Source organism: Rosa rugosa, chromosome 2 (genome assembly GCF_958449725.1).
Source record: "Rosa rugosa chromosome 2, drRosRugo1.1, whole genome shotgun sequence".
Taxonomy (NCBI): domain Eukaryota; kingdom Viridiplantae; phylum Streptophyta; class Magnoliopsida; order Rosales; family Rosaceae; genus Rosa; species Rosa rugosa.
The window spans coordinates 67648572-67670396 of NC_084821.1; the positions used below are offsets into that span (position 1 = coordinate 67648572).

At 39.5% G+C, this 21825-nt stretch overlaps 2 protein-coding genes, 1 long non-coding RNA gene and 1 pseudogene across 4 annotated transcripts; 2 read left to right on the plus strand and 2 right to left on the minus strand.

Moving 5' to 3' along the window:
• Positions 1–740: 740 nt before the first annotated feature.
• LOC133729578 (protein FRIGIDA-ESSENTIAL 1) lies at positions 741–4407 on the plus strand. Of its 2 annotated transcripts, none has more exons than XM_062157126.1 (6): positions 741–1026; positions 1513–1879; positions 2064–2299; positions 2379–2666; positions 2752–3929; positions 4032–4407. In XM_062157126.1, exons 1-6 carry the CDS (start codon positions 855–857, stop codon positions 4059–4061), a joined length of 2271 nt encoding a protein of 756 aa, XP_062013110.1. In that variant the 5' UTR covers positions 741–854; the 3' UTR covers positions 4062–4407. The 2 variants fall into 2 exon arrangements, with proteins under 2 accessions (XP_062013110.1, XP_062013111.1); XM_062157127.1 differs by having other exon boundaries at positions 2073–2299.
• A 3372-nt stretch (positions 4408–7779) lies between these two features.
• LOC133733293 (uncharacterized) lies at positions 7780–10487 on the minus strand. Its single transcript, XR_009857603.1, has 3 exons — positions 10158–10487; positions 9547–9608; positions 7780–8376 (listed from the first exon to the last, which is right to left on the minus strand). It is a non-coding gene; the product is annotated as an uncharacterized LOC133733293 (long non-coding RNA).
• A 4816-nt stretch (positions 10488–15303) lies between these two features.
• LOC133731360 (L-type lectin-domain containing receptor kinase VII.1-like) lies at positions 15304–19941 on the minus strand (annotated as a pseudogene).
• A 593-nt stretch (positions 19942–20534) lies between these two features.
• Positions 20535–21800, plus strand: LOC133729579 (auxin-repressed 12.5 kDa protein). Its single transcript, XM_062157128.1, has 3 exons — positions 20535–20704; positions 20802–20994; positions 21422–21800. Exons 1-3 carry the CDS (start codon positions 20599–20601, stop codon positions 21459–21461), a joined length of 339 nt encoding a protein of 112 aa, XP_062013112.1. The 5' UTR covers positions 20535–20598; the 3' UTR covers positions 21462–21800.
• Positions 21801–21825: the final 25 nt, after the last annotated feature.

Sequence of the window (21825 nt, forward strand, 5' to 3'; positions counted from 1 at the left end):
TGCATAGCTCCAAGTCAATGTCCAAATAAAAAACAAAGTCTATGAAAACGATAACCAAGTCTTTTTAAATAGATGGAAAAGAATCACAACTTGAAGCCATCTACATTTCAAAGTCCAATTATTGGTATTCATACTTTTGAAAAAAAAAAAATTAAATCAAGAATATGAATTATTCGAACTTCAAATATACTCGCAAATTTGTAACAAAAAGAAAAAAAATATATATACTTGCAAACTTTTAAAAAATTGTTCAAAGAAAGCTCAACCAATGAACACCCTATTTTAATTCTTCTCTAAGGTTATGAAAATACTTTTGATCTTAAGTTGAATAAAAAACCTTGAATTTTTTCTTCTTCTCCAAAATAGAATTTCAATTTTAATAATTTTGAGATTACATAGGTAAAATCTTTACTTCCTATCTAATAAATATTAGCATTTGATTGTCAATTTTTCTTTCTCCAAGAAGGAAAGCTTTCATTGAAGTTAGATTGCATTTACAAACACCAGGTACTATCCAATTTTTTTCTCATTATCCACTCAACAATCTTATACAACTAAAATCAGTATTTAATTCAGACAGTCCGAATGAGAAAAAAAAAAACAAATTACGAGATCATTGTAAGAAAGAGATTCATAATTCATATTGTTACAAAAAAGAAGAAGAAGAATTATATCTGTTATAAAAATCCAAGTAAATATTATTAAGTATTAAAGTATTTATATTTGTAACAAAGTGGTCAACGGAGAAGACAAATCGCGGTTGCCGTATGTAGAGTGCCCCAACGGAGATCACTGAAAAACAACCACACCTCACTTCTCAGCGACTCGTCGTCTTCTCAGCCGCCGCTACAATAATGTCTGACTCCGACGACGCCCAATCTCCGGCGCTCGCGCAGCTCTCCGACGACGACGACGACGACGACGAAGACCCCGAAGAACTCGAACAAGTAGACCAAGAACTGGAAGAAGAGAGGGATGAAGTTGACATGGATATCTCAAATTCACCAATTCAAGCTCATCACAGAGGTTGTTGCTTTGTTCTTAATCTACAATTGATGAATTGAAATTCAATTTTGAAGTTATGAGAATTTCTGTACTGTTTTTGATTCGGATTTCTGGTGTTGATTTTACCATAGGCGTTTGTGGTTTAGGTGAATTGGAAATTGTTTAGGTGAGGTAGGTAGATAGGGTTTATTGCAATTGGAAATTGAAGTACCTGTGTAGTGTGTAATATGTACTTGGGATGATGAATCAATATTTACATGAGACTAGGAAATGTAGGTTTTCGAGTTTCGAATTTTCAGTTTGATCGTTTCCATTTTGCTATTTGTAGTGTGTTCTACTTGATATCTCTGCCAGGATGATACAGGTGGTTATTTCAAAAATTGAGCTTATGGTTAACTTATTGTTTATCAATAAATATGAGCCTACTAACTCTGTCATCAACCTATTGCTGTTCAAGATGACTGCCTTTTTCCGGCATTCCTTGATTAAAGTTTTTCTTCTGTCTAGATGATAGACGAGAAGATATTAAGTTTGAGGGAATTGGCGGGCACTCGGGACCAGGCTCTTCTACATGGGGGAAATCTGAAGCAAGGCCACCATCTAACACACTTGATATGGAAGAAAGTACAAGTAATTCCAATTTTTCTGGTACTTCAAATGAGCCATTACACTTGAAGTCCCAGAAAACTTTTGCTGGTGCTGGAGAATGTAGAAGCCAAGAATTTGCTGAATATGATGCTAGGATTCTTTCTGCAAAGAAAACCTCTACACACCATACTGAATCACATGCTAATGCCAAGAATGTTATCAATTCAGAGGATGAGATGAAACAAGTGGTACAGTCTACGAATGATAGAAAGAAAATGGAATCAAGGTGAGATTATATCCTGGCCAAATATGCTTTGAATTTTTTCTTATCATAGATCCAAAGACAGTACTTTTACATTTACTTATCATATGGGCAAAATTGCTGGCATAACGTCCATAGTTTTTTTTTTTTTGTCAGTTAGATGTTTACTCTTCTCATCAGAACTTATGCCAATCCTACTAACTGTTAGGTTCTCCAGATCAGCTGCTTCTGAGATAGGGACACATATAACATCTCCTCTTGCTGAGACTAATGATCCAAACAAACGCCCAGCAATTGTCTGCGACTTTTACGCAAAAGGTTGGTGCATTAGAGGTACTTCATGTAGGTTTATCCATACAAAAGATAGTCCAAAGAATAGTCATCCACAACCTGAGGGAGATGTTGCTGCTGCAAGTTGCAGTAGAGAAGTCAAGGTTGATGAAGGTATAATGTTTTTTCTTGGGATGATTTCAAATAAGTACGCTACCATCATTTTCCTATTGAAAACTTTATTCTCTAACAGGTCCAAGAGGCATTCATGAGAGATCAAGATTGCCTGGTTTTCATGACCCACTGGCTTCTTCTAGTGGAAATGGTTTTCCATTTTCCTCACATCTAGGAATCCCAAGACGCCATCAGTTTCAATCAGTTCAACGTGAGGAATCAAATGTGGGTGATTCCGCTGATGTCCAGAAATTGCATTTACCCAAAGATGATCTAGCATTTCCTACCTCCTATAAGGATGTAGGAAAGGATGGTCAGATACGAAATTGGCCTGCTGATGATTTTAACAATTCACCTAATAAAAAAGGTAATTTTTTGTTTACAGACTGTTTTGTGCTGAGCATGTATTTTCTATTTCTTTCCCTTTTTAAATGGATCTATTGCATCATCAGGCAGGCACTCTACAGGAAATACCTCTTCTCATTCAAGCAGTATGGAGGATTTGGCTGGAGTTTGGAGACAACGTGTGCACAGTGATCATACTTCACCACTTGTGAGCCATTCCTTGAATAGCTCAAATACTCTTATAGCTACTGGCTTGTTCCCAAGTAGCCGTATTTCAACTTGGAATGGATTTTCATTGCCCGCAAGTTATTCCAGTTTAGATGCAAATCCTCTGGGTTCTAAAAAGCTCTTAGACAGCAATAGGGATTATCATGCTTATACTAGATCATCTGCCTTTCTGAAAAGCTCTTCTCCCTTCACTAGTTCTGAACTGAACAACTTTCCCCCAATCAGCATTTCACAGCACTCTGCTGAACTAAAAACAAAAATTTCTTCAAACAATTGGGAGCCATCTGTACCCTTCCGGCCATCTTTTATTCTTCCTTCTGATTTTCTATCATTTTCAGCAAAGCAGTATGACCCTCTTCGCGGTAGCATTGAGTTACCCAAGTTAGCTAACAACTCCTTTGAAGCTTTCTACTCTGAAGGGGCAACTGTTGGGAATAGACTGCATCAGAAAGTACTTCCTGAAACTGTCAGTGGGACTCTTCCCCCAGCTTGCGATGCTGATACAAACTCTATGTCTTCTCATAATACATATCATGAGAAGGTATTAGATAACAGCTGCTATACACGTGACCCTAATTCACCTGTAACTGAAGCAGAGACAGTGGGGACTTCTGTTGTCTACCAAAATGGAACCTTGACTAAGGACGAGAATCCCTTGGGCCACTCTCAAGTCAAAGGTAGTACAAATCCAAACAAAATCAGTATCTATGGTGATTCTAGACAAAAAAGTGATGGTTCTAGTCAACAAAGGGACATAAAAGTAGATAGATTTAGAGAAAACAATGAAGCGGAAGTTGAACATTTAACAGATGGGGATGTACAACAAGAGTCAAAAGAAATGAGGCAATTCCGGGCTGCTCTTATAGAATTAGTGAAAGAGTTGTTAAAACCAAAATGGCGTGAAGGTAGTCTCAGCAAGGATGCACACAACAAGATAGTTAAGAAAGCAGTAGACAAGATTGTCAGTGCTTTTCAGCCCCAACAAATCCCACCTACCATAGAAGCAGTTACGCAATATCTGTCTGCTTGCCGTCCAAAAATCTCAAAGCTTGTTGAGGTTAGCAATTTTTTTTATCTGCGTGAGAATGTAAGGATGCAGATCTCATGTTCTTGACGTAATTCTTTTCTGGAATCTGACAATTACTTCTTTCATTTGCAGGGATATATTGAGAGATATGGCAAGTCTTGAGATGTTAGGCCAAGTGCGTTTTCTTTTGCACAGTTTCATACTCATTTTACTAACTGGAGGTCATGGACAGTTTGTTGGAGATCCTTTTTTTTTTTTTCCTCTCTGGAATATAAGTAGAACTGAGTTACTGTGGAAAAGTTGTTAGTTTTCTTAGAAGATGTATTGCTAATAGATTAGTTCTGTTACTTTTCATTTCATCTATCCTGTGGTAAGATGTAGTCCTAACTAGTTGTGTGGTGTAAACAGTTATTTATTATTTCCTTTTTATGCAAGGAAGTTACCCTTAGGAATTGAAATTTGGTCTAATAAAATTTAGTGAAATGCTCGAGTGCTGTGTTTTAGTTTATCGAGACTAGTCTTAAGTTATTTCATTGCTTCAATTCTTTGCGGCTGTGGGGTGACAATATTAAAGAAATGTTTTGGTGTGGGTGAAATTGATATACTGCTATGGGGCTTCTGCTATTTTATTTTGAGATCATTGCAGTATAAATGACAGTTTCCACTTCAGCCTTCCTTGGGATAACACAGATGTGACTGATCAGTTTGTTGGCATTTAGGATATAATTTGCATTTACTGTTTTACCGACTAAGAATTGGCTGAGTCTGGAATTCTTTTTTATTATAATAAGAAACAAAAAGAATAGTAACAAAAAAAAAAGACTGGTTCTGATGTTGACTGAAATTGCTGGTAGGGTATTTTTCAAGTTTACTTCCCTTATTGTTTTTTCTGGTCATACGATCTATAATTGGGGGTTTTCAGATTCTTTGTTCAATAATAAGTTTCATCATTCATCATGTGAATATAGTTGTGGATTGAGTTAGATTCTCATTTTTCTAAGACATGCTGCTAGTTCATGTTCCTGTTAATTTTACTCATGTTTGATTTAAAATGTTTTGGAAGTTTATTGTTTGCTTACAACACTTTGGGTTGCAAGATGATTGGTATTACAGGTATGGAGCTTACAATTTAACAGTTTTCAGTGATGTAAATAGAAACTGAATTAGCTATGTTGTAAAAAACTACTTTCACGAGCCTCATTTCTTCTTTCTCTAGGAATACTTTGTGTTGTGTAGATCAACGACTCCTCCGTGCTCTAATTGTGCACAACTTTTCAGTTTAGGTTGGCTTGATCTATGTACTATTTTTAATTACTCCTTTTCAAATAATGTACCACATATTTCTATTTATTTTGGGCTGTAGCTAATAATATTGGAGAGCTAACATCATATTGACTTGCTTTTACTTCTTAGGTTCCTTGCACTACTGTTTTTAGCAATTTTCGTCTACATTTTCTTGGTCCTTTTGGTGACTGAAGTTTTATCCTGAGTGAGGTATAATAGTTGCTACTAAATTCTGGCCAATGTGAGAGAAGTATAAAATTACTAACAGCTTTTTTTTTTTATCTCCATGTCTCTATAATTAGTTAGATAGGACTTGGTTTGTAACCAAAGTCAAAGTAGTTTCCCATCAAATAGTTTACTCGCATGATTCAAGATATTAACTGAAAAAAGGGTAAAGGAACTGCTCAGCTTCAGGACATTAGAGGTCAACATAGAGAAGCCACTATCAGATTATTATAGGAGATCTGCCATCAATTTCAAGTGATTCTGTGTGTGCTTAATTTTACTTTTGAGTTTTAGTTCAGATGATGGGAGTGTTCATGAGATAATAGAAAAAGGTTGGGGTTGGTTTATATAAGTACATGGCAATGACTGCACAGATTTATATTAGCGACTTGAGAGACCTGAAACTTGTTTAGGACCATGAAGCAGTTGTGTGAGAACTTGTGAAAAGAAAAGAAATCCATGTCTGAAATATAATTTATTGTTGGTAATTGAAGTGCCTCAGGTGTATTGAAGCCTCAGTTCCAAAATGTAACTTATTCATCTCAACATATAGAAATAGACTTTCGATTTAGCCAAAATATAAAGAATTGAAAAGGAGAAAAAATCCTCATGTCAATGTAGCTTCCCATTTGCTTCTGGCATTCTATTTGCTCTCAGGGTTGGCTTAACAGCTTTGGTTTCCTTGCAAGGGAAGAAAAATGACTTGAATATTTTCCGGCCAAACCATGAGCTTGGCACAGCATGCTCCTTCTTGTCTTGGTCATTATGCTCTGGATATGGTTTTGCAGAAGCTTGGGTGCCACTTGTATTTTGAGTTGATCTCTTGCTACTTGTACTGGTTGCTCGTACTGAAGCTTTCTTGTGTTGCTGCTTGGTCACAGTATGCTGTGTTGGTTGTGGTACAATCTGACCGTTTGAGATTAACAGATCAGCTGGGCAATGCTTGATTGGATCGCTCACAAAGGACTCTTCTATAGTGCTAAACTCAAACTCTGTACCTTGTTTGTGAATTTGATTGGCTCTGTTACATTGAAGTGACTTCGCTTGCTGGTCCTGAACACACAGGAGACCAGCAAACGAAAAGGAATCGCTTGAACTCTTATCAGCTGCAACATCTACAGAAATCTTGTTTTGCAGACGGGATGCCATTGTTTTCTTGGGTGCACTATGGTTCCAAGCTTCCAGGGTCTATATATACACAGCTCTGGTCTGCGGGTGAATATGGATATAGCTATTTGTTTTGTCTTTGCTTGTTTGTCTGCTTTCACATTTCTTTGTTTGCCGTGTATTAGTCTTATGATTACTGCTCTGATTCCCTTGCTTTGGATGGTATAGGCAGTTTGGGAATAACGAAATCAGTCAGATAATGGAGAATATTACAGATAATCAGAAGTTATTCAATGTCTAATGCCGGGCCAGTTATGTTTTTTAAATGTTTTGAGATATAATAGTACCATGATACCTAGCTTTGAAATTTAATTATAGATTCTGAGGTAGAATATAAACAGCCATGTCTTGGTCATAGCAGGCAACTCATTTTCTATATGATTTTTGTATTGTTGGGGATGATACCAAAGATTTGCCTGCCGTTAAATTGTAAAAAAATTAGGGTTGAATTGGATGGATTGTTGGGGGAGTTGTGTACCTTATGGCTCTGGTGTTGCCGAAAGTTGCCGCCTACAGCCTACTGTTGTTTATTTACAAAGTCTGAAATGGATTCCAGATTCAATGGAAAATTGGTCTGATGCTTTTGAGCTCATTATGTAGTCTAATGCTTGGTCACAAAACTTTGCTTTCGGTAGCTGATCCTAACGAGGCTGACCTGTTAAATCAAACTAATTGAAAGCTTAATGGAATTGACTTTCGTGATTGAGTTGTGCTCGAGCACTACAAAGCAAAGCAAACTCCCTATCCCTGTGGACGAGCTTGTTTTCTTTGGTTGTGTACTTGAGCATTGTCACTGTCATATTGATCTTGTGTAAAATGTTACTGATGCTTATGCGTGAGTGAAGGTGGATTTTCCAAAGGTAAGCTTTTTATACACTACAAAAGAGTGGACATTCCTCCCGATTTTTTATTTTGAGTTTGGGTAATGAGAAAAACCGTCGTGGTTTGTTCCTTCCATCATGTATGGTGTCTTAAGATTGGTGTTTTGCACCCGGAAAAATTCAAACCTAGTACGTTTGAGTTAACAAATTATTGCTAGCCGAAATGAATTTGTGTTCTTGATCAATGACTAGGTAGTACTCCCACACGATGCTGCGGGTTTGTTTTTTTCTTTTATCATATTCGTTCATAATAGAGTCACAATCGTAAGATAAGAAATATTTTTTGAAAATGTTTATCATTTTACATATTACAAAAGATGGTGTTTTAACGGAAGAATAGAACTATTACTGATATTCTCATTGCAAGTAAAGATGACTTATAAGTAAAAAGAATGCATCAACATCTACCAACAGAAGAAGTCAAGCTATTGAGCATGAATGAGGTACATTAATCCTTGCAGATTTTTTGCCTCAGATTGTGATCATAGGAATTCTATTTCCGCCTAAAACACATATTTGCTTGGGGTCCATTGACAGGACCCGCCCCGGATTTCACCCTGAATTCCGAAGAGGTCATGCGGGGCCCACTTTAGAAGAAATTCTACCAAAAATTTGACAGAACTTCCCCTAAAAATGGACAACCCAAAACCTGTAGAAAAACATCCACACTTCTAAATCATTCATCCTTATTCTCCTGGAGCCACCCTGCTCCCTATATCACAACATCTCACATCTCTCATTTCATAAACAATTCTGAATTTAAGAATATTAATCTCATAGGTTATCAGAGCAATCTAATGTACAGGCGAACAAGAGAATAGAAAGCAAGATAAATGACCGATGCTTTTATAATGCGGAAGCTATGACAGCTATGCCTCAACCCCAAGTACGCTCGACCTCAAGCTAAATTGGCCTGCAAACTGGGCATTTAAAACCGAAGGGCCCAGGGGAAAACATTTAAAATCCGTTAGAGTGAGTGGACGAAAAATAAGTAATTTCAAATGAATAAGTAAAACTAAATGCTTTCCCAAGTTATTCTCTAAAACCTCGCATGCAGTAACAATCTTGGAAATACTTTCAATCATCATCTTTACTGCAATCTTAATCGCGTAGAAATAGAACATCTAGAAATCTCTTAAAAATCTCATCCTCAATCCTTCTAAAAACATCATTTTCAAGAGGCTTGCTTGATGACTAGAAAGGACTGCTGTCCAGTCATCTCATGCCATCTGGAAGGGACTGCCACCCAGATGACGCATCAGAAGGGACTGCCAACCGGAATAGGAGGCGGTGGTAGAAGGGACTGCCAACTAACCACAGGTAGTAGACGGGACTGCCGACTAACTACCTCATGTCATCTGGAAGGGACTGCCACCCAGATGACGCATCGGAAGGGACTGCCAACCGGAATAGGAGGCGGTGGATAGAAGGGACTGCCAACTAACCATCTCATGCCATCTGGGAGGGACTGCCACCCAGATGACGCATCGGAAGGGACTGCCAACCGGAATATAGTCTGGAAGGAACTGCCAACCAGATTATTACCTAAAAGGGACTGCCAACTAGGTAAGATACGCATGCGCCAAAACTGGCCTCCTTAATAAACTGAATAGCCTCCTCAAGAAACTGAAAAATAACCTCAAAATCTCAATAAATCCTCGAAAGCATAAAATCAAATACTCTGTAAATCAATAAATGCTTTCGGAAAGAAAACTCAATCTAACTTCAAAGCTGATAAGTACGGAGCTCAAAGCTCAATAAATTTCGATAAATCAATCATGCTCAAATATTCGATGAAACATTCGTACTCGTGAATCCTCATAAAAACCGATATTCGAAATCTAAAATTCTCATAATATTTTCTGAATCAGTCACTTCCCGACAATTATTCCTCAACTCAATAACTCATGAATGACTATCTCAAATATCTACTAAAAGCCCTCGAGAAGGAATTTCAATACTAATCTCGTAATTCATAAATAAATCTCGTAAAACCATAAAACTCAATAATTCAAATTAAAAATTAAATCTCAATCGGAAAATGCTAATATACTGCATGCACAATTAATTTAAAATAAATGTCCACTCACAGTACTATTTAGGCGACCATGCATACGAGTTCCTTTGTCGAGCAATAGCTCGGTACATCGCCCTGTACACAATTATTTGTACATAAATAATTACCGGACGGAAAATAATTTTACGATAATCAATAATTAAGTCTCAAAACCCAAAACCTCAACTTCTCCAATTCTCTTCCACATCCAACCAAACTTCACCAACACTGCCCACTCGTCGATTTTCAGACTATATAACAATTATGGAGGAAATCCGACAACCGGATTCACGATTAACATTAATCGAAATCCAAATCTTTAGAAATTTATAACCGATTCAAAACTCCACCAATCCTCACCAAACTTCATATACAAGCTCTACAACAATTATAGGATTTAATTGGGCTAAAACAGGAATTAAAAACCACCGTACACGCCCCCACGCGCCACCCACAGTGGCGGCGAGTGGGGCCCACGCGCCGGTGGCCACCACCTCCGATGGCCACCAAATTCAGGCAGCACCACCTACTCATCAAGCCCAACGTTTCTCTCAACTACAACAAAGCCAGAATATGCCTAGAACTACCTCAACAATTAAGGTGAAGATTATACCCGAAATGTGAACAGTGTCAAGAAATTCAAACCTTCGATTCTTCCTCCACGCTGCAAATCGTGGCTTGAGGCTAGGGGCAAAATGATCCTTGCCAAAAACCGAACCTTCGACGCCGGTTTGGTGGCCGGAGACGGCCGGAAAGGGAAGATATCGGCGTTGACCACTTCTGCTACAGTGAAACTTCAAGGACCCGATGCGTCATTTTCCGGCCAAGTCGCCGTGAGTTACCGCCGTGGGGAGGTTGGGTAGGGGTAGAGGAGTCGACCGGTGCTGCTTGTTCGCTCCCAGGTGGCCGGAAGAGGGAGATGGCCGGAGTTGCAGAGAGAGCCGAGGAGAGGAAGAAAAACGCGGGAGAAAGAGAGAAAAGAGAAAAAAAGGAAACTTACCAGCCACAGTAACTTTTTCAAATTTATACTACTTACCATAAACAGTAATTTTTACATTTTCGCTTATAACTTCCACATACTAGCTCCGATTTTTACGTACCACATATGCACGCGCTCGGTTTAACGTCATCTACAACTTTCATGAAGGAAATTTTCTCAAATTTTGACCCGAACAAAAAGTCAACTTTTAGGGCCCCCTAAAAGCATTGAAACGACAGTAAAAGTGAAAGTAAAAGTTGTTTACCGTCCAAATGACTAGTAAACCGGTGAATTCGGGTTCGGGACGTCACATCCATACTTAGTTGCTAAGAATTGGAATAAGCCAATTATCATTGTTGTTAATGTTGACTAGTTGCATGCACAAAATCATTAGCAACAGATGAGCATACCACCAACTAAAATCATGATTCACAATAAAGTTGTAGAAAGAAGATACGAAGGAATTACTAAGGGTGTGTCCTGTAATATTATGTGTATGTAAATATGATCATAGACTCATCCACAACACTTCTTCCAGCTAGAATTCTTACGTGTGAATGATAAAATTACCCAACATTTTTTTTTATTCATCCGGTGGATAATTTTTTTAAATCATTCAATTGCAAAATTTTTGTTCATTCGTTCACTCGTTCAAATAAAAATAATTTCATTCACTTTTAAATTTATTTTTCCTTCATATTCGCTCGAAAGTTCATTTGCTTGGATGATGGGGGTGGGGATGCTAAGAATGATGATTTTATCCGTATTGTAAAAGGAGTAAATAAAAAATAACAACAGAAATAGAAAGATTAGCCGAAAGAAAAAAAAATGTTAAAGAAAGAGTGATTATGAATTCATTATAAGATAATTAAGACATTTTCACTCACAATATGGTTATTTTTTAATGATTTTGAAAAGCAAGGTTAAAAACCAACTTAAAGACCCAAACTTGGTCATTTCATGATGATAGCAAGCCCTTCATTCACCAGAGGCTGCCTCAGAGTCTCCGGGAAAAGAAAATTAGCCGTCTGCACAGCTAGTTGAACCGCTGGATCTGGAATACGAAGATAGAGTCGGTGCTCCTGCAGTCCCTTAGCATCGAAAGTCAGCATAAACTGATCATCCGGCATGGGATTCCTCAAAGGGATCACTTTCCAGTGATCCCTTTCCCCCTCCTTCTTCTCTTTTCCCTTCCATGCGGCAAGAGCAAACTTCGATCCCGTGTTGACTCCCCTGCCCCAGATGGCTTCAACGAATCTGTTGAAGTCCTGGATGAATATTTCCCGGCGAGGGTCTCCGATGCGTTCATCATCGAAGAGAGGGAACCAGCCGAATTTTTCCCTAATTTTTAACGAGGATCCTCCTCCGACAGCTGGCCTTGGGTGGAGCAGACCTCTGGCCACCGGAGGAGGAGGATCCTCGTTAAAAATCCAGGAAAAATTCGGCTGGTTCCCTCTATTCGATGACGAACGCATCGGAGATCCTCGCCGGGAAATATTCATCCAGGACTTCAACAGATTCGTTGGAGCCCTGGTGATCTGGCGCAGCAGCCGTGTGTACACAGTCCGTTCCTTCGTATAGAATAGTAGTCTGTCTTCGGAGACCTTCGACATCTCTATAGAATCATATGAGGAAAGGAAGGGAGCGATGGGACGTCTAACGAAAGGAAGGGGTTGATGTCCTTGATGTGATGTGCAACCGACTCAAGTGGGAGCGATGTCTTTTGACTGAAGTAGTTAGTCTCTCAACCCAACTAGTTAGTTTCTCAACCCTAGTCTTTTTCCGATGGTGAAAGAAGAAGTTAAAAAAGAGTCAAAATAGTAGAAAGTATTTTGAGCATTTGAAACTCAACCGAAGCCCAAAGTCTTTTTCCGATGGTGAAAGAAAAAGGTAAAAGGAAGAGTCAAAGTAGAAAGTATTTTGAGCATTTGAAATTAGACCCAACCAACCGTCTCTTCTCTGTTAGGGTTTCTCGTATAATTTTCTTCTTCGACAAAACTCTTCAAATTTGATCACGAAGATCATGACGAATCCTTCTCTAGGTCTCATGGTCGGTTCGAATGACTCTGCCCGCGTGCCTCTTGGTTCGACAGGGACAATGGCTCTCCAGGACAACCACTGGTATATGGTTGGCCGTCTGTTAGGTCCAAAAGCTAATAGATGAAACAAGTACAAATAACTTAAGTTAATAGATGAAACAAATACAAATAACTTACGTTAATAGATTAAACAATAATTTCACCTCTTCTATTAACACACTCCCTACAAAAATAACTCATATAACTCAAAAACTCAATTTATTAAAATTTCAAACACGATGATGCAAAATTTCATTAAAAAAGAGAAAAAAAATTATATGGGAACCTAATTTTCCACAAGAAAAGAATCTCATCTTCAGAGAAGGGACTCACATGATCTAATCTTTAGAGAAGGACACATGATGAGTGCACTTCCTCAAGCATAAATCTCAATGTTGAAAATAGTGTTGAGAGAATCTTCACAAGACCCACATGATCCTTGCACTGCAAGCATAAAACTCACTCACCCGGTCAATAATATATCGAGGCAAAAAGAAAATGACCGCATTTGGTATCATCTACCCTCCCCTATACTACCGAACCTAGAGAGACCCATTGAGGTGGATATAGACTTCTTGCTGCTTGATATCTTTAAAAGTTGGGTGTGAAGATAATCCATACCCAAATTGTGTGAAAACTCCGACCACATTTCTTTAAGGAAAAAATTCAGTTTACTCCCCTGAAATTTGGGCCTAAAATCAGTCTGATCCTTAAACTTTTTTTTTAATCAGACTGATCCTTGTACTCTCAAACAACATCACCCGAGTCCAAATTTTGAATCCGGGTCCAAAAATGACGTCATCAGCTGAGTTGGAGCCGACAAGGGAGCCCACACTTCAGATTTTTAAACCCTAAAGGAGGGCAAAATGGACATTTTGAATTTAATATTATTTCTAATTTTTATTTTTTCTCTATATTCTCTCTCTCTCTCTCTCTCTCTCTCTCTCTCTCTCTCTCTCTCTCTCTCTCTCTCTCTCTCTCTCTCTCTCTATATCGGCTACAACGCCGGAAATCGGAGAAATCTCTTCTACACCCAAACTCAAACCTAATTGTTATCAAATTCAAATCCACAACCCATTCACTCCGTCACCAACTCTTCCCCCACCTGGTCTTCACCATTTTCACTCGTACCGGCAATGGGAACCTCAATTTCCCCAACTCCGATTACCAGTCAACGCCATATAACCCACCTCATTGTCATCTCCAATTCTCCAGAACCCACCACTTTCCGATGGGCATCTCTGAAGAACCCAGCAAGCCCATCTCCCTCTATGACTCGTCGTCCACTCCCTTCCTCTCCAAACCCGAAGACCTGCCACCTCCTCCCTCCCCTTACTCAAACCAACCCGACTCCGACCCGACCCAGTACCTCCAGATCTCCTACAACCACGACCCTCATCCCTTCAAGGACCTCCCTTCCCTAATCCTCTTCCTCGTCTTCGTCCTCGCCACCTTTGGCGTCAGAATCTTCGCTGTCTTCCACCGCAACTCCGATTACTCCAGTCTCTCCCCCTACGAATACGACTTTGATTCCACCTCCTGCGTCAAGAACACTTCTTCTTTCTCTCATGGCCCAACCAACTGGGAGCCTCTTAGTTCATCATTGTTAACGTTAGTGACCGAGGGGTCTCTAGTTAGCTTTAGAGAGAGAGAGAGAGTGAGAGAGAGAGTGACACGAGATGTATAGTGGTTCATCTCTCGCCTTAGCGGGAAACTACGTCCACTTGAATGTTTAACTAGTGTGTTTGGGCCTTGCGGCCCAAAGGGATTACAAAGTATGTAATGGGATGTGTTTAAGTGGGAGGAGACATTCCTTTTATAGGTGAAGGAGTGCTATTCCTTTACATGGTTTTCGATGTGGGACAAGCAAAGATAACTATTCTAGTGTAGAAAGCCTAGTTTGTGAGGGCAACTTGGCAAGGCCGGAAAGGTGGCTTCCCGGCGACCGATTTGCCACTTCCGGATACCGTAGCGTAGCTTGAACATAGGGCTACAAGATGCAAGTAGCGGTTGTGCCTCACCATGGCTTGGGGGTGTCCCAAAGAGGGTGTTAATTATGTTTGGTGAGATAGCAAACTAGCCTTGCTAGTAGAGGTATCTACAAGTCCCCGAAGTCCCCAAGTAAGAGGAGCTTCTTGGTTAGGGAGTTATTATACACATGATGTCACCAAGCATAAGTAATATCCGAGAGGCGCACGGCCCCTACAATCATCATCTTTTCTAAGGGGTTTGACATGGACTTCTTAGGCTTGGCAGAGGAGGATGGGTTTCGGCGTCGTCAAAAGGGGTCGCCGATATATATATATATATATATATATATATAGAGAGAGAGAGAGAGAGAGAGAGAGAGAGAGAGAGAGAGAGAGAGAGAGAGAGAGAGAGAATATAGAGAAAAAATAAAAATAAAAATTAGAAATTATATTAAATTCAAAATGTCCATTTTGCCCTCCTTTAGGGTTTAAAAATCTGAAGTGTGGGCTCCCTTGTCGGCTCCAACTCAGCTGATGACGTCATTTTTGAATCCGGATTCAAAATTTAGACTCGGATGATGTTGTTTGAAAGTACAATGACCAGTCTGATTAAAAAAATAATTTAAGGACCAGACTGATTTTAGACTCAAAGTTCAGAGAGGTAAACTGAATTTATTCCTTTCCTTAAATCGCGCATGCCGTTTCTGAAGCAAATAAGCATCCATATCCTCCTTTTCAGACTCATCACATCCCTCATTATCAATCTACCCCTCCAAAACTTTCACTACTTGCCTCATTGATGGTCATGCATTTGGGTCAGGGTAAGCACACAAACAAAACCCAAATGCAAAACCCTCTCCACCTCCTCTTCACTAAATCCTAAACCTCTGCCCCTCCGCCTCTCATCAAATGCATTTAGCAATTGCCCTTTCACCATGAGTTGCCACACCCATTCCACCAAGGCTGGCTTCCCTTCCTCTATAGGCCTCCTCCCACACATCACTTCCAAAATCAAGATCTCGAACCCCAAAAAAACGTCCGTTTGGGCGGACGCTAGCCCGATGTAAAAAAAATATGTTTCATATTTATGGGTCACATTGCTGCCCAAAAAAAAATATTTATGAAAGGAACAATGAACATATTCAATCTACTGTTAATTACGCTCTTGGTGCTGCTAGTTAAAACTGAGGATTTGATTAGAAAGCTTGCAATGTGAAGTTAGGCTATGTTTGGTTGGTGGGAAAGGAAAGGAATCAATTTCCTTTCCCATGGGAAAGTGAATCCGGAGGGGGGGGGGGGAGGGAATGGATTTCCTCCACTTTTTCCCTTCATTTGGGAAAGTGTTTCCCTTCCAATGGCTGTCCCAAACACATGTTTCCTTTCCCAAGGCCCATTTTCCAGGAAACAAACAAGGCCTTAGGGTATCGCCGGTGCTTGTGGAGACTTGGGGTTTGGTTAGGAATTGAATGTTTGAATCTGATTGGTGTTTTCGTTTCGATTGTTTGACAGCCCGCAGCCAAACTCTCCCACTGTCTATGACTGGTACGTACCACAGTCACTTCGATCCATGCAGATTAATTAACATGTAAATCTATATATTAGTTAGTGGTTGAAGATCGATCTTGATCTGGAGGATTCAACGCTTTTGAATCTAGCCGTTGGATTCAGATGTGTACCAGCTAACACATAGAGAAATGGTTGACTTGATGTATGGATCATTCTATTCAGATATGTCGGAAAATAAACTTTTAACTTAAATCAAGAACTCTAAATCTAGAATTTTATTGTTATGTCCGCATTGTCAAGTACACATAACGATATTTGAGAAGAAGAATAATATAATACTATTGAGATTTGTATTGATCATGTTTGTTATATAAATCCTCCATCTCGACTTAGAAACATAGACTCAAAAAATCGATATTCGAGTAGAACAATGCATCGGATCATGACTTACTGAATGTTTTATGTGATCATAACAGGATGTACAGTGGGGAGACGAGGAGCAAGCATCATCATTAATGTGACAAGTGATGAGGAGCTACCTGGGGTTGAATGTAAATAGTGTCGTTTTCATTTCAGAGTTACCGGGGTTGGTGGTGATGAGCTGCTTTAGTAATTTCGTTTATTAAATAAATAAATGTCCTTTTGTATTCATTAACAAGTAACAAATTGCTTGCCTTAACCATCTTTTATATGGAGGAGTCTATGTTGGGGTAAAGAATTGCTTTGTGCGGGTACGCGATGGAGGGTGGGCACAGGTAGCTCGATTCGTATATGGGAGGATAGATGGATTCCTTCTCCATGGACTTTTAAAGTGGTTTCCCCTCGTTTTATGGATGCCAACACAATGGTCAATCAACTTATGAGCAGACCTGGTATGTGGAACACTTCTTTTATCATTGATCATTTTTTAGAGGTGGATGCTGAGAAAATTTTGTCTATTCCCATCTCCGAAAATGGTAGTGATGATGTGGTGGTATGGCATTTTAGTGAGGATGGTTATTATTCCGTTAAATCTGGGTATTGGTTGGGAATGGAAAGAAAGCAGATGGAGATGAGTGCAAGCAGTAGAGGTAGGAATGGTGAATCAAACTCCACCAACATTTGGAGTATTCTTTGGAATCTTCGAGTTCCGAACAAAGTCAAGATCTTCCTTTGGAGGGCTTGCCACACATTTCTACCATGTTCTGAGCGTTTGTTTAAACGCACGATTGGTGCTCATCCGGGGTGTGGGAGATGTGGATACTCAGAGGAAACTGTTATGCATAGTCTCTGGGAGTGTGATTATGCTCGCCAGGTCTGGTAGTGTACTTGGTTATGGCCGGTGGTTAAGAAATGGAGGGAGCCTAGTTTCGTCGATTTATTGCTGCATGTCGCTGCTGAAAGTCAAAACAGGGATGTTGAGTTGTTTGGGATATTGTTGGCATGGCGGATATGGAAGGATAGGAATAATGTCTTGCATGGTAAGAAAGCTACTGATCCATTAGGCATATTTACAAGATGTGTGGAATGGCAGATGGAGTTTGAGAAGGTTAAGGTGTCTAAGCAAGGAGGTCAAGTGAATTTGGGGGCCAGGAATTTGGAGGATGAGGTTCAGGTAGAAAATAGTAGAATGGATGGTTTGAGCAGGATAGCATTTGATGGGGCTTGTGATCAGACCAATGGTAAAGTGGGTTTTGGAGTGGCAATCCAATGTGCCAGCGGGAATTTAATTGCATGGGGCTGCTGCGATACCGTGGATTGCTCTCTTAACTCCTCTAGCAACAGAGGCTCTTGCTCTGTGGCATGGCTTGCGCTATAGTAAGCAACTTGGGGTGCAGCGAGTAGAAATAGTTGGGGATGCTCTCAAGATAATAAATGCCTTATCTTTGAAGGTGATGGATTTGAGTGATATTGGTAGTGTACTAGATGGTGTCAAGAAGTTGATGAAGGAGTTTGAAGTGGTTACCTGGAAGCATGTTCGGAAAAGAGGTAATCAGTTAGCACATGGACTAGTAAGGCGTGCGTTGAGTTTAGTACAAGGATTTTTCTGCAAAGAGGTTGGGCCTCCTTGGCTTTACGACCTTATGAATGTAAACCCTTGAGGTATTAGTGGAGGTTCCCTAGTGGGAGCTAATTATCTCTACAGTATTGTAATATTTTCTAAGATTAATAAAGCCATTCATTGTGATAAAAAAAAAAAAAATTGATTGCCTTAATGCAACACTTTTGATTCCCATCCTTCATGTAAGTACAAAAACCCAGAAGCCACATCTCTCAAAACCCAGAAGCCATCCTTCATAAAGGACACCTTCCATAATATAGGATGGTCATGAAATCAGCATCTTCAAAACCCAACATCCTACTCTCGTCACAATCAAACACCAACATATATATCCAAACTCTCATTTTCCATATAATCTAAAACCAATATGAAATTCCCCTTATTCTCTCTCTTACACCAGCCTCTCAATCCCATCAAATTTCTATGCCTCAATCTCCCAATTCCATTATTCGATTCTCATGCGAAGTTCTCTTCACCGCAATCTCTTCACAGTCCTCTGGCTAAGGTGTACAAGGGTGTAAAAGGGCTTGCAGCGCACAGTTGCAATCTCAATCATCCAAAACTCCATTTATATCCATTCATTTCCGAAATCAAAATCCTGGTAAAGGCAGCATAATGCATGCTTATCTTCAGCACTCTGAGTCTCTGAGGAGGGAGCATCAACATGTTCATGAGCTTTTCAACTTGATGTTCAAAGAGAAAAACACTCTTTAGGGTATTAGATTTCTGCAAGTTGTAGTTATCAAGAGAAGTAAATGAAGATGCTGATTTCATGACTATCCTATATTATGGAAGGTGTCCTTTATGTGGTTTATGCCGATAACAGCTGGAGCTAGGGGTGACTCTTCTTCTTGTGTGGTCTGATTCACCTAATTTCCTACACCGGAATTCATGGCAGGTCATCATATGCACATTTTCTCTGTTCCGAAAACCAAAGATATCATCGATTAACTGTGGTTCTCCGTCATCCAATTTACCTGGGGAGTCCATACACACAACAGCATTCCTTGTGCGAATTGACCCACTTGCAACATTTCTAGAACAAAAAACAGTTTGAAAAAAAAAAATCCTAACAACTAACTAGATTGTACCTGATAGAGAATATTTAGTATCCAATTCATTGCCCACTACTACTGGTAATTCATTAACTAAGCTCATCATACTACTTCTGGTAATTCATTTTACGAGGATCCCTGGAAAGCTAAATGAGGTTAGCCGAATTGAATATGGCAGAAATAATCATCCACAAACTAGAAGTAAAGAAGTACTTTCAACATAGATCAAAGAGCAAAGAATCAATTGACATGATCTTTTTCCTTTGCTCCGACTGTTAGTCTGTTAATCACAGTGGAACAATGGCAAACCATCTAAATTTAGCTTGAGAATAAAAAAAACCAACATGTTAGACAAGAAATTCAAAAATGTGCAAGGAATGCATTAAGGTGATCGAATTGACACGAAACCAAATTTTCTATATTGAACTATAAAATGTGGCAATGATGTGAATGCAATCACTTATGTACTGTGTAAAGAACATATGTTGAGAACAATTATGTACGTGATAAACTGTATAAACCAAATGAACAATTATCATAGAGAACATGGTCTTATCATGATTTAACAGCATCGATATATCATCTTCATCATGCTAATATACAACCAGGAAAGTGGTGCTAAAAATGAACATGAGTTGCAATCTCATTCTACCTCCTTCGGTTATGTCTTAAACTAATATCATGCAAACCTTTTTAGTGAGAATGTCCGATTTCAACTCCGCTTCCACCATTTTTTCCGATTCTTAGCAAGTAAACACAACAAAAACAAAACATAACTCAAAACTTAAATCATAATCATGAATATCCATTTACCAAACCAGGGGGCCAACGTGTCACTCTCAAAGCACATGTCTCCCATCACTGTGGGGCCCTCCTTGCTCTGAGGAATAGGACACGTATTTCATATATAATGTTCCACTTGTGAGACAAGCCTCGATCCACTCTCATCGATTTTACAGCCACAAGCCTTGATTAGTTTCATATATAATGTTCCACTTGTGAGACAAGCCTCGATCCACTCCCACCACGTGGCCTTACAGCCATCCAATCAGAAGCAAACCAATTTTTCATCTTTTCCGAAACTACCCCTGATTCCTAAAATGAAATATTCAAAACACCCCCTGCTGGGCAGTGATTGGCCCTCCCCACCACGTGTCCCGTGCGGATGCCCTACGCAAGATTCTCTCTTCATCCTTATCCATCTTTTCATGCCTTTTCCACTCTCCATTTTCCTACAAGCAATCGCAGAATTAGGAATTATCACCCTGAGGTTAAAACCAGTAACACTTGGAAGGAGCAAAAAGGCCAAAAAACCCATTATCAAATCAGTAAACTTCTATTAGTACCCGAAGATATTTTCAGCTACCAAGCTCTATTATATATACAACCATCTAGCCAAGACCCAGAACCTACCAGAAAGAAAGAAGAGCAGGAAATAAAGAAAGTTAAGAGCAAAGATGGTTCTGCTAGAGAAGCTTTGGGATGATGTAGTAGCTGGACCTCAGCCTGAACGTGGTCTCGGCAAGCTCAGAAAGGTCACCCCTAAGCCCTTGAACATCAAAGGTTCGTGCGTGTCGTACACTTCGTATTCATATAATAGATCATTAATTTGCTTTCTGGGTTTTGAATTGATTGTTATTTCTGGTACGTGGTGGTGTAGATGAGGGAGAGTCGAGCAAGATCACGATGCCGACGACGCCGACGACGCCGGTGACCCCAACAACACCGGTTTCGGCGCGCAAGGACAACATTTGGAGGAGTGTGTTCCACCCAGGTAGCAACCTTGCGACCAAAACGATGGGAAACCAGGTGTTTGATAGCCCGCAGCCAAACTCTCCCACTGTCTATGACTGGTACGTATCACAGTCACTTCGATCCATGCAGATCAACATGTAAATCTATATATTAATAAGTGGTTGAAGATCGATCTTGATCTGGAGGGTTCAACGCCTTTGAAGCTAGCCGTTGGATTCAGATGTATACCAGCTAACACATGGAGAAATGGTTGACTTGATGTATCATTCCATTCAGATATCTCGGAAAATAAACACTAAATCTAAAACAAGAACTCTAAACTCTAGATATTTGTTCTTATGTCCGTACACGTAACAATATTTGAGAAGAAAAATATTGTACTATGGAGATCCGTATTTTATCATTTTATTTAGATGTCACATATATATAGATGATCCTCCAGCACGACTCCAAAACAAACTAAAAAAATTGATATTTGATGCATCTGATGATGACTTGATTGAAATTTTTATGTGATCATAACAGGATGTACAGTGGGGAGACGAGGAGCAAGCATCATCGTTAAGGTGACAAGTGAAAACTGATGAGGAGCTACCTGGGGTTGAATGTAAATAGTGTCGTTTTCCTTTCAGTGTTTGCCACGTGCCTTCTCGTTGTGTTGGTTTCGATGGAATTTTGTGATTAGGGTTCGTCGTTTTTAATTTCCAAGGTACCTAAATAGGCTTTGGCTTTGTGTTAAGCTCACTGTCTAATTAAGATTATGTAGCTGTTGTAGCTGAACTACTCCGCTACTTTTACGCTGCCACGGGTAATTGGTCTTTTGCAAAAGCCAGAGTTACCGTGGTTGGTGGTGATGGATTTAGTAATATCGTTTATTAAATAAATAAATGTCTTTTTGTATTCATTTGATTAGTTTATCAACGATCCGA